Source organism: Pararge aegeria, chromosome 14 (assembly GCF_905163445.1).
Source record: "Pararge aegeria chromosome 14, ilParAegt1.1, whole genome shotgun sequence".
NCBI classification, from domain to species: Eukaryota; Metazoa; Arthropoda; class Insecta; order Lepidoptera; family Nymphalidae; genus Pararge; species Pararge aegeria.
The window spans coordinates 16,128,197-16,141,051 of NC_053193.1; the positions used below are offsets into that span (position 1 = coordinate 16,128,197).

Below are 12,855 nucleotides of genomic sequence, written 5' to 3' on the forward strand. Positions count from 1 at the left end.
CCCGAGATCATTTTTTTATTGTAATAATTGTGTCACTTGACGGTCATCGAATTACCATCGCCTATAAACCGAGCACTAATTAGGGCATGCAAGGAAAACGCCCTTCGAAGCGCCGCCCTGAGTTTGTCAACCTGAGCTAAGGTACGCCTGTAATAACACCGGCGTCCGGCTGCCATGCCCTTGCAAACAATAAGAAAACCATACAGTCACAAAAGTACAGTTTGACGGCCGATTGCCGCAGTTTGCAGCGACCCTGCTTTCTGAGTCCAAAGCCGTGGGTTCGATTCCCACTACTGGAAAATGTTTGTTTGACGAGCATGAATATTTTTCAGTGTCTGGGTGTTTATGTGTATATTATAAGTATTTATGTATATTATTCATATAAATATCATCTCAGTACCCATAACACAAGCTACGCTTACTTTGGGGCTAGACGTGTGTGTGCGTTGTCGTACTATATACAATTTGTATTTATTTATTGCAGTCGCAATGAGGCTGATGCAAAAGGCATGTATTATGAAAATTAAGCTTAATTTGCTATAATCCGCGAACAGCGGGAGAATCTGTATGGTGTAATTTATAATTTTTTCAATTCGTATACTCCACACCAAACAGATCCTCGGCAATGAAACGCACGTTTCGCTCCGAAACCGGAGCATCCTAAGGAGCTGTTGACTTTACAATGTATAATAATTGTTAAGAAAACTTAACAATTATTCAACCCTTAACAATTCTCCTGCTGTTCGCGAAGTATAGCAAATTAAGCTTAATTTTCATAATATATTATGGATTTTCGCAAAGTAATGCCTGCTTCTATCCAATATGCAAAAGGCATGTACTAATTTTCGGCTTCGACGGTACGAGAGCCGTAGCTAAAGTGCTTAAAGCGCTCAGGCCGCGATTGTAAGAGAGTAGCAGTTACAAATCCTGTCGGTTCCGGAATTTTTTATTGGCTATAACTTAAAATGTTCATAAAATTAATAAGGTGGTAATTCCTCGGATGAGCTGCTTTATAGCTGCCGTATTACGGTTTTATGCAACCCCGTGAGAACATAATTTTAATTATAATAAGTCGTTTATGGCACTCTTCGTTCTTTTAACTAAACTCAGTCAGTGACAGTCAGCGGCCATCCCCCGCTGACTGTCTCTGAACCTTCTCATGAGAACCAAAGCGACTACTTTTCAATCTGTCAGTCATTACTGGCAACACGTAGGTACTATTTGGAGACTTAGGTACATTAAGATATACACAAGAAAACGAAAATAAGTCTAATGAGTGCGTGGTACCTACCTACTCCAATATTTTTTTTCTGCGAAAAACATTCGTTACCTTACATACAGTTTCGTTATTAAGTTCTCAGGGACGTTAACAATACAATTGTATGAGTTTAAACGACACGTTATGACAGGCCTTTGTCGGAGCAAATTGGTTTGTGTAAAGATTTTTTTGCTTCAGCGGCAAGAAATTGATTATCTACGCAAATAAATAATACATAATTAAGATTTGCTCGCTCGCAATGGAGGAGTCGTTTTCGAGTATTGAAATACTTGTATGAACAAAATAAAATGGATCATATTCTTATTGCATTAACGCTTAAATTATTTAGCTCGGGCTTGACTGAACGTTTGTAAAACAAAATTCAGAAGTACAGAGCGTCTCTAAAACGAGGGAAGTTAGGTCCATTTTACTTTGAAGATACACACAACTTGTACTAAGGTTACTGGAGTGGAGACCGTGGACCGGGAGGCTCCGTATAGGACGACCTCAAGCCCGTTGGACAGGTGACCATACAAAAGGTAGTATGTTTGAGAAAGGGAGGTACCGTGTGTGGTAGCGGGCGCTTTGGAAAGACCTATGTCCAGCAGTTTACGCTTGCAGGCGTATGATGATAATGTCGATTGAAAAGCACGTTAGCAAGGCATCATGCATAGAGTTTTAAAGGATACAAAATAATACAAATAATAATACAAATTCAAATACTGAACACATATAATTATACTATATAATAAGTTATAACTTCCATTCAAATAGCGCATAGGTACTAACATAGATAATACATAATAACCAATAATAATATTAATAGGTTTGGCGTGATATACTACATAAATTTTATAAGTATTAGGTAATTCGAATGAATATCATTTATGTAACACCTGTGCCAATAAAAAATAGAATCAAAAAAGACGGCCAGAATTTTGCTAATAAGTTCTTACCGGAATTCAGTAAGATAAACATTTGTCTGAATTTTGTAAGTAATGCTTCTTTCTATAGAATGCTGTATAAAATTTTTATTATTTTTATAAATTAACATTATTATCTGTGAATTAGCATTTTATTTTTCGACCTTTTTGTTTGTATTAGGTACCAGCTGAACATATAAAATCGATAATATTCTTTGCAGTGTTAAATCCATTATCCTATTGTTTTATGAAATAAATAATATTCAAATAATATAATTCGGTAGGTACCTATTTAACTTGTATTTTTCCATTCAGCTATAGTGCCTATTACTACATACAAGCGGGCACCGCCTCGTCTGAGTAGATATTCTGAATGTCCCTAGGATTTAAACAATGGTTTTTTTAATGTTAAAGTAAAACATACATTCATCATCATCACATCACCCATTACCGGCCCACTACAGAGCACGTCTCCTCCCACAATGAGAAGGGGTTAAGGCCGTAGTCCAGCACGCTGGCTCAGTGCGCATTGGTGGACATTACCATCACATAACTGGAAATTTTTAGCCGCACACCCCAAGTCACTTGACTTATAATATTTTGGCAAATTTTTCAAACCAAAAGAGTAATAAATAAGTATAATTAATTGGCTCTGTCATGTGTTATTCGGGTGTATAAGCTTTATTACTATAGTTTTCAAACCATTCAATAGTTTCTGTGTGGAAGACTACACACATATAGAAGAAGAAAGAGTAAAAGAGAAGAATAGTTATACATCCATATAATATCCTAATAAACTTTCACGTTATAATATTAGTAGGATTCTGTGATTTATATTTAAGTAAAAAAAAATCCGAATTTCCGATGAAACAAAACTTTGGAATCAAACCTACCTTATAACAACTTTTGACTATTTGAAATCTCACTTACCTGCTGTTACTAAATAAATCATTTTCTGTTGGTTTAGAATAAAATGAGTAAGTAAGAGACATCTAAAAATTATTTAATTGCGATAACGACTTTATATAAATGGTAATCAAGTAAGCAGGCCAAGGTTTTGTAGACATTGGTATGAACACGATGTTAAGTCGACGATTAGGATTTTGCAAATTTCAAACATTTTTACCGCCAAACCTCCTATTGACATGCGCAAGCGCAACGGTGAGTGCTGTGGTTGTAAGTGGGAGGTCCCGGGTCAATTCCCGGATGGGGAAATTTGGGAATTCTCTTGGTGGGAGCCCTCGGCCGTAGCTAGTTACCGACAAAGACGTAACGTCAAGCGATCCGCCATCATTGCCGTGTTCGAATTGAATTAGGTACGGAGGTCGCAAGGTGGAAAATCTCATTGATGGGAATGATCACTGTATTCTATTTTGTTTATTTCGTATTCTGCATATTTTTGAGGGTTCTTTTATTTTATTTTTTTATTTATTTCTTAATTATGTATATATAGTAGAGTATTTGTATGTTTATATGTTTGTATATATGTATGAAATATATTTTGTATTTTTGTACATATCTTTAATATGTACTATGTTTTATGTTTATTTTATGTTAATTTCGTTTAAAATCCTAATACTTCACTAATAATATAACTAAACGAACGGCTGCCGCGGCCTTTCGTTTTTCCGTCATAAAAAGTAACCTTTATCCTGCAGGATGCTAAATTACACCAAGGTCGACTTAGCTGTAAAGCGCGTCAAATAAACATTTAGAAAATATATTGTTTGTAGGTTAGGTTATACTTTATAGGTTCCTATAACTAATTCACAATTCATACATAGTAAACATTACATTAAGACTAAGTTATAGTAAATCAATGTTGTACCCCGACCGCAGGAGCCTTGTGATATATGATTTTCCTTCTTCCTAAAGTTTTCCGAGAAATTTTGTATCATGTCATTGTAGATACACTGTACATACATTTTCCGCTTTGATGAGCCCACTTGCCTACGTGAAGGAAATTTCAATACTTCAGATGAGAAAAGTTACGGAAATAGAATTCGAGGTCTTAGACTAAAATAGGGCTCAAAGACCCAGAATCAGTCATTTCTGGTTTCTTTATTTATTTAATAACAAAAATTTAAAATAAACATAAAAAGGACAGGCCGTGCCACAAGGACAACTTATCTCTAAAGAGATTTCTTTCAGAAGCCCTCGAATGTAAGAAGAATTGAAGCTGAGAAGTACATATATTAATAACTGATACGAATATATAGACGTGCACAGATATGGTTTTATAAGAGATTTCGGTCGTGCACGTCCCTTTTGCCGACATACAGTTAAATGATTCACGAAATCAAATATTACGAATAGCATTAATTATTCTCAGCATGTAGGCTAAAACGTTGGGATAATTTTTCTCCATGACAAGTTTGAAGAAATACACACTTGTTTTTTATATTGTGCCTTGACACATTTGATGCCATTATTAACCATCTTTACCTAATTACCGAAATGATTACTTCAAATTGATTAAGCAATTTAAAAACATTTTATTTCACTGAAAGTAGTTGATGGCCTCCAAATTTAAATTAATTAGTATCATTACTTATTTTAGTGAGTGGTTGACTGATAGAGACTTTAAACCCATGTACTCGTCATTATATATGCATGGCGGGAAGGGTTTTAACAACAGAGTCGCGGTTGAATTTTCCTGACTGATAAGACCAGAGACAATGAAGAAATCCTTAAAACTGTACCATCTTACTTATCTATCCACAACACGTAAGGCTCTTAACTCGCTGCCTAGGTCGTCGTAATTTTAGACAATATCTAATGTTACACATTTTTCTTCTTTCAGATGAAGCTGCTAGTACTGGTGCTAGCCTTATCGGCGGTGTACGCGGAAGAAATCCCGCCTTCCTGCGATAAGCCCGTATACTGCGACAGCAAACTTCTTCACGCCGTGCAACTATTCCGCATTTTCGAAGACTCAAAAACCTTCGTTGATCTCGAACTGAAAAACGACGCAAATACCACGCTAGCAGCGTTTGACGATCTCTTGAACAAAACTAATAACAACCCGACAAAACCCCAAATCGAAGAATTTGTTGATGAACACTTCAGTTCCGTTGGCGAGCTAGATAATTGGACGCCACCGGATTACAATGCTCACCCAGCATTCTTGGCAGGCATCCGAGATGAACGTTTTAGGGACTTTGGAAAAGCTGTTAACGACATCTGGCCGATTCTCGGTAGAAAAGTGAAGTCAATTGTCTTTGAGCAACCAGACCGATTCAGTTTGATCCCTGTCCATAATGGATTCATTATTCCGGGTGGTCGGTTCACAGAACTGTATTATTGGGATACTTATTGGATCATTGAAGGCCTCCTCGTCAGTGGGATGCACGAAACAGTCAAGGGCGTTATAAAGAATTTGCTGGAACTAGTAAAGATAGTTGGCCATGTTCCTAATGGCAGCAGATGGTATTACAAAGAGCGCAGTCAGCCACCTTTGCTATCCGCAATGATGTCCCTGTACATTCGAGCCACGAACGATATCAAATTTTTGAAAGAGAACATAGAAGTTCTTGAAGAGGAGTTAGAGTACTGGTTGGATACACAATTGATTACATTCAATATTTGCGACAGGGCTTACACTTTGTTGCGCTACAATGCACCCAGCGCAGGCCCCCGCCCTGAATCGTATTATGAGGATTACACCAACGCTCAAAATTTCGATACAAAAGAACGTCAACAAGAGTTTTACACAGACCTAAAAAGTGCAGCTGAAAGTGGCTGGGACTTCTCCACGCGTTGGTTCATTAATAAAGATGGAAATAACAACGGTACCTTTTTGACGCTGCGTGCCAGTAAAATTATTCCTGTCGACTTAAATGCCATTTTCGCTAATGCCCTTAAAAAAGTTGCACACTTCCAAGCACTGTTGCATAACCGCCGTAAAGGTGCACATTGGGCATACCTCGCTAAGCAGTGGAGAAATACTATCAAGGAGGTTTTGTGGAATAATGAGGATGGAATTTGGTACGATTGGGATTTGGAAAACAAACGCCACCGCAAATTCTTTTACCCGAGCAATGTCGCTCCTTTATGGATGGGCGCTGTTGATAAAGAGTTTGTCAAAATGAACGCTCCACGAATTCTGGATTGGCTGGTCAAATCGAAGGGTCTTGATTACCCCGGTGGTATACCGACATCCCTTATCCAATCTGGAGAGCAATGGGACTTCCCTAATGCGTGGCCACCTCTCGTCAGTTTAGTGGTAAACGCTTTAGAAGCATTGGAAACTAAGGAATCTGTTCAAAAGGCTCGTAAAGTTGCCCAAACATGGCTTCGAGCATGTCTAAAAGGATTCAGTACCAACAAACAGATGTTTGAAAAATATGACGTTGTGCAACCTGGTAAAATAGGTGGTGGAGGAGAATATAATGTTCAGACTGGGTTTGGTTGGTCGAACGGTGTAGTACTGGAGTTCCTTGCGAAGTATGGTCGTGTAGTTACATCGCAAGATTCAGCAGATTTGAGTGTTATACCAGCGAATTTATCAAATAACACATCAGCTTAGTCCCCCGTATTTATAAATCATGTAAAATCATATTTTTGTATTTTGTATCCCATTTATTTATTTTAAAGTAACCTGAATTTATGAAATTTATATTAATGTATTTTTATAATGAAAAGTGCCATTTCAGTAGTGAGAGTGTTAGAACATATAAGATACAGTAGGTGAGATTTTAAATCATAATAATAAGTAATCTGTTAACTAATTTGGGAAAGATTAAATAAGAGATATGTACTTATTAACTATTATGTAGGAATGTGCAGAGTTACCATATTTTTAGGATATTTAATTTAACTATTTACGTGAATTGTTGTTAACTGTTCTTTAAGGTCATACTAGATGAATACTAGTTGATTTTTGTGCGAAAATCTAAACACAACGGATCACACCGGCAAGGCTAGCGTGACAACGCACATTGAGCCACTTTCATAGGATTTTTTAAGAATTAAAGATTTATTCCGGTTAGTTACAACAAATATTGTTAAAAAATCGAAACAATAATTAAATCAATCCCTACTTACAAATCAATCGTTTTTGCGAGATTTCGTGAGACTCTTATGGAAATGAACTGATGATAATCCAATACCAGCTTTTAAAAAAAGAATAGACGGTATTCTTTTTTTTAAAAATCAAAATCAGTCCATTCGTTCAAGAGTACCATCCCCATTTCGATGTTCAATGTCTTTGTAAATTTAATTTATAACAATGATTAGAGAATAAGTCCTAAATACTTAAGATGAAGAATCTTAAAGGATCACTTCACAGAAAACTTTGTACTTAATTAAGGAAAAGGCATTTATTAAATTATATATTCATTTAATACTGAAAGTATTAATTATACCTATGTATATATATGGAATAGATATTGCATTTTTAATCGGTTTCGTATTTATTTATATAGCGAACCTACGTATTATAAAAATAAAACATTATTTCTGGAGAAAGCAGTAAAAACCATGTACCTAACTTTTTACATATTAAGAATTGTTGAATTGTACTTACTGGAAAATATTATATTATTTACTTAGTACTTGTGAAGTACTAACGTAATTAACATTTCTGCAAGTTACCATGAAGTATTTATTTTATCATAGTTTATATTATAATAAAGCATCAGATAGAAAAAACAAAAACATATTTTTATTTCACTTGCATTAAATGGACTATAGCTAAGTATACTTTTATAAGCTACATCGACAATATTCGTTGGTGCAGTTACCTATCTGTTCCTATGCACTTATAGTGATAATAATTGTTACCAATATTGATTTATACTTATTAATAAAACTTGGCTGTGTCTACGAATTTTTTTAAATTTATATTATGGCTTACTTCATATTTCGTTTTGTCATTGAGAAGAGTTATAATAATTGACGCAATGCTATCTAGCGCAAAGATGAATTCTATCGAAATGTTATGAAATCGAAATGTAGCATCCCGGAACAAGGGATGCTACATTTCGAGTGTTGACCAACCCCGTTCCTCGGAGAGCACGTTAAAGCGTCCCCGATTAGGGGATTTTATATATTATTATCTACGTGATCAAATCAGAAATGAAGAGATACGTAGAAGAACTAGAGTTACCGACATAGCTCAGCGAGTCGAAAAGCTGAAGTGGCAATGGGCAGGGCACATAGCTCGGAGAACCGATGGACGTTGGGGTCTTAAGTTGCTGGAATGGCGACCCCGAAACGCTAAGCGCAGCGTAGGTCGGCCCCCAACGAGGTGGACAGATGACATCAGGCGAGTAGCTGGGAGCCGCTGGAGGCAAGCGGCCTAGGACCGTGTATTGTGGAACGCCCTACAAAAGACCTATGTCCAGCAGTGGACGTCGATTGGTTGACATGATGATGATGATGATACATATATCCTATTATCGTAAACATGTGGTAGCCCGCCGACCTGCATTGGAACATCTTACACGTCTTACGTCTGTATCAAGCAGTTGGACATTAACGGGCTGAGGATTGCGATAGCTTTTTGACTGCAACTCACCTGGTGGTAAGTGTTGCAGTCTTAGATCGTAGCGGCCTAACCTGTTAGGGATTATGATAGTAATCGGTTTCTACGCGACATCGCACTGAAACCCTAAATCGCTCAGCGGCACGTCTTTGTCGGTAAGGAGGTAACTAGCCACGACCAAAGCCTCCAGACTAGAGTTTCGTATAATCATTGTTTTATGTAGACATCTGTTTTACTTACTTTTCCTGTATCCAATATTTAAGCAAAATGTTTTAGGCAAGAGACTACTCAAAAAAAACTATCAGGCGCATAAAGCCGAAAAATAAAATTTATTTTATTATTAAAGATGTATTACAGTAAACAAATAGTGTAATTAAATAGTATTTATTATAGTATATATTATGTATATTTACATAATTCCTAATTATCTGGATAGAAGCAGACATTCGCGGAATTCGATGATATGCAATTATATTTTAATTTGCTGTAATCCGCTAAAGGTAGGAAAATCTGTACAATGTAATTTATAATTTCTTTTATCAACAGTGCAGTTTAAAACTTCTTCAATATACTACACACTACACAGATCATTCAAAATGTATGACCTCTCTACGCGAACATCCTCAGGAGAAGTTCACCTTAAAATGACTTAGCAATTACTCATTCGTTTATTCGAATCAATGGTTGCTCTAATTTTATTTTCGAACTACCTTTTGAAGGCAAAAGTTGGTAAGCCTTCTACTAGGTAGCTAAGGTAGCTTCTATTTTTCTGGAATCATTTGATATCTGTTCTCTATGCTGGTCAATATTTGACAACGGCCGCAACTGTAAGCGTTTTAAGGAGGTAAGTTCAATGGAATACAACAAGTCTTTTTTTAAATAAAAATAAACACTACACAGCATTTTGATATCGCGTCGTTATCGTTGCAAACCTAGCAATAAAATTAGTGAATATCGTAGACTAATTCATGCAAATTGCGAACATATGATGCTGTTCTATATTCGTACTGAATACTTAAATAGATATCGAGCACGTGCGCTATGTTTTTGGCTCGCAGCATAGATAAGGATGTTATTTTTGCTATCACAGTTCACGCGTAATCGAAACGTCAGTGCTTGACAGTAATTTAGCGCACAAGTGTATTGAACAGTGAGATTGCATTGGTTTTGCAGATGACCCGTTGAGGTCAGGGTTGGCGCGTGCATCGGGACTATCTTAATTCGTAATCATCTGTGGTTTCCGCGTTCCTCTATTGGAATTGTAATTAGCAGTCTACTTGAGAAACCCGACATGGCAAGTTCAGTGAAAGCGGTTGCATCAGCTGTGATGGGGTGAAGGGCCGGGACACAGTGACACACATCGATCATGGGAAACGCAATTATCGCAGTGTGCTCTGTAGACCGTAGTCGCATGGCGGACGTTCGCCCGATCGGTCTTAATCGGATCAGCTGCACTGTGCACGGTACAAAGGTTATGTTTACTAAGTTGTCCGCGCTCTGGCGACGTAAAGTTTAGCATAATGTTAGTACATAATTTAAGAAGATATGTTCCACTATATCCAGTCTTGGGATTGCTCGGCGCGTGTGCTCAAGCGTTCAGTGTGGTGTCGTCCTGTAATTCCTCCATCTACTGCTCCGGAGAACTTCTGCATAAAGTGCAACTCGCCCGTATTTTCCCAGATTCAAAAACATTCGTCGACCTCAAACTCAAATATTCTGAAAATGAAACACTGGCACATTTTGCGAAACTAATGCACGACACAGATCAGAATCCGTCGCGAGAACAACTAACAAATTTTCTCGATCAACATTTCTCGGAGGGAAATGAGCTCGAAGAATGGCACCCGCCCGATTTTGACCCAGATCCGCCTATATTGCTGCAAATTTCAGATCTAAAACTAAGGGCATTTGCAAAAAGTATCATCGGAATATGGGCCAAACTGGGGCGAAAAGTTCAAGACGATGTTAAAATAAATTCCGACCGTTTTAGTTTTTTATACGTGCCAAATGGATTTATTGTACCGGGCGGAAGATTTAAGGAACTGTATTATTGGGATTCGTTTTGGATGGTACGAGGCCTTTTGATTAGTAACATGCCCCAAACGGCTAAAGGTATGATCGAAAACCTTTTGTATCTAGTCGAAAAGTATGGATATATTCCCAACGGCAGTCGAGCCTATTATCTAGGTAGAAGTCAACCGCCTCTTTTAGCTGCTATGGTAGCAAGTTATTATTCTGCTACTGGAGATCTTGCGTGGCTTGAACGTAATGTTGGCACTGTTGAAAAAGAACTGCAGTATTGGTTAGATAAAAAGAAAGTGACTGTCGAAGTTAAAGGAAATAAATATATGTTGCTTAGGTATTTTGCGGACAGGGAAAGCAGGGGTCCGCGGCCAGAATCTTACTTCGAAGATTTCAGTAATGCCCGTACCCTGCCAAACGAAGAAATGCGCGAAGACTTTTACACGGAAATGAAAAGCGCTGCTGAAAGCGGATGGGACTTTTCTTCTAGGTGGTTCGTGACCGCTCACAATGAAGTAGGAAACTTAACGGATGTACACGCGACTCGTATTCTTCCCGTAGATCTCAATGCCATATTTGCCGGTGCCCTTGAACTAGCCGGATTTTTCCGAAACAAACTGAAGGATAGAAGAGAAGCTCAGAAGTGGTGGAGCTTAGCTAAGTACTGGAGGAGTGCTATAGAGAACGTTATGTGGGATTCACAAGACGGTGTTTGGTATGATTACGACTCTCTAGCAATGGCTCCAAGAAAACATTTCTATCCTAGTTGTGTCACTCCATTATGGTCCGCTGCGGTAGAAGATTACAATGCTCCGAAATATGCGGAACGTATAGTGAAGCACTTACTTTCATCTGGTGCTCTCGACTTTCCTGGTGGCATCCCAGCGTCAGTCCTCCATTCTGGTGAGCAATGGGACTTTCCCAATGCCTGGCCTCCGTCGCAAAGTATCTTAATAGGTGGATTAGATTCAAGTGGCAACGAAGAAGCTAAGAGATTGGCGAAAGAGCAAGCGGGCTTGTGGATTCGTTCTAATTACATCGGCTATAGCACTTGGCAGAAGATGTTTGAAAAGTACAGTTCGTTGCAACCTGGACATCAGGGTGGTGGAGGGGAATATGGGGTCCAAGATGGGTTCGGTTGGACGAATGGTGTGGTGCTCGAGCTATTGCAAAGATATGGTAATGAGTTAGTCCTTCATGAGCAACCTGGAGACCTTACACCAAATATTCGACTTGTATTATAACAAAAGCAAGCAACTCAGTTGTGCTGTTCCTGTGTACTATGCGTGAGCATAATTTTAGTCTTGTGCACTTTATAAATGTATAAAATTACTGCCTATCCTGAATTTTTAACTGATTCAAAAATGGTGGTGTTTCATTTGACGCTTAGGTATTGGTATCCATCCATTTACCTACACATGCTATCCTGGTAAAATTCCAGTGCGGTGACATTTGCATAGTTTAGTATACATAAACAGTTAAAATGTAGGTTCAAATCAAATAATTGCTTTGAACTTATAACAATTGTGTACAATAGTTAGCAAGGTACATGCAATGTGTAAATAGGAGTTTGGAATTAATATAATTATCAGGGTAAAAGTGGCACAAGCAATTAATTTAAGTAGGTAACGATTGCGGTTATTTCTACGTAGTTTGTAAGAAAAATGTGTGATATAAGTATCTAATATATGTATCTGTATACATAAAATGTAAACATAGATTCGACTTATAGGTACATGGTTAATTGGAAAGGGGAAGGGACCTTGCAAAGCTATGGTCAAAGCTCTCACCCTATCGGCCATCGCTTTGAATATCCAGTGATAGTATAAAACTTTTTCTTGATATCAATACTTTAAAGAAATAATACAAAGTAAACAAAGAAAGTTTTTAGAAAAAAACATTTTGGCCTTTGGGTGACAACCATAAGATCAGTTGTGTTTACACTTCAGCTTAAAAAGGATCACGGTTAAATAGGACCTAGGCAAAAAAAAGAAAGAAGATCCTAAATTATATTAAACGAATAATTATTAACACTAGCGTTTGTACGCACACACATACACGTGTAAATATGATGGCAAGACATTTGAAATTGAGTTGTAAATTTTTTTCTTAGGTTAGGTACCTACTAATTGGGAACCTAAATTATATACGTTACTTGAAATTAT

The 12,855-nt window shown here is 37.5% G+C and overlaps 1 protein-coding gene across 1 annotated transcript in view; it reads left to right on the plus strand.

Annotated features, from left to right (window-relative positions):
• The window catches only part of LOC120629554, a 29,480-nt gene extending 16,629 nt beyond the window's left edge, over positions 1–12,851 (plus strand). The window contains 2 exon segments of the mRNA XM_039898514.1: positions 4,985–6,708; positions 10,140–12,851. Coding sequence (XP_039754448.1) covers positions 4,985–6,708; positions 10,140–11,934 — 3,519 coding nt within the window. The 3' untranslated portion in view covers positions 11,935–12,851.
• Positions 12,852–12,855: the final 4 nt, after the last annotated feature.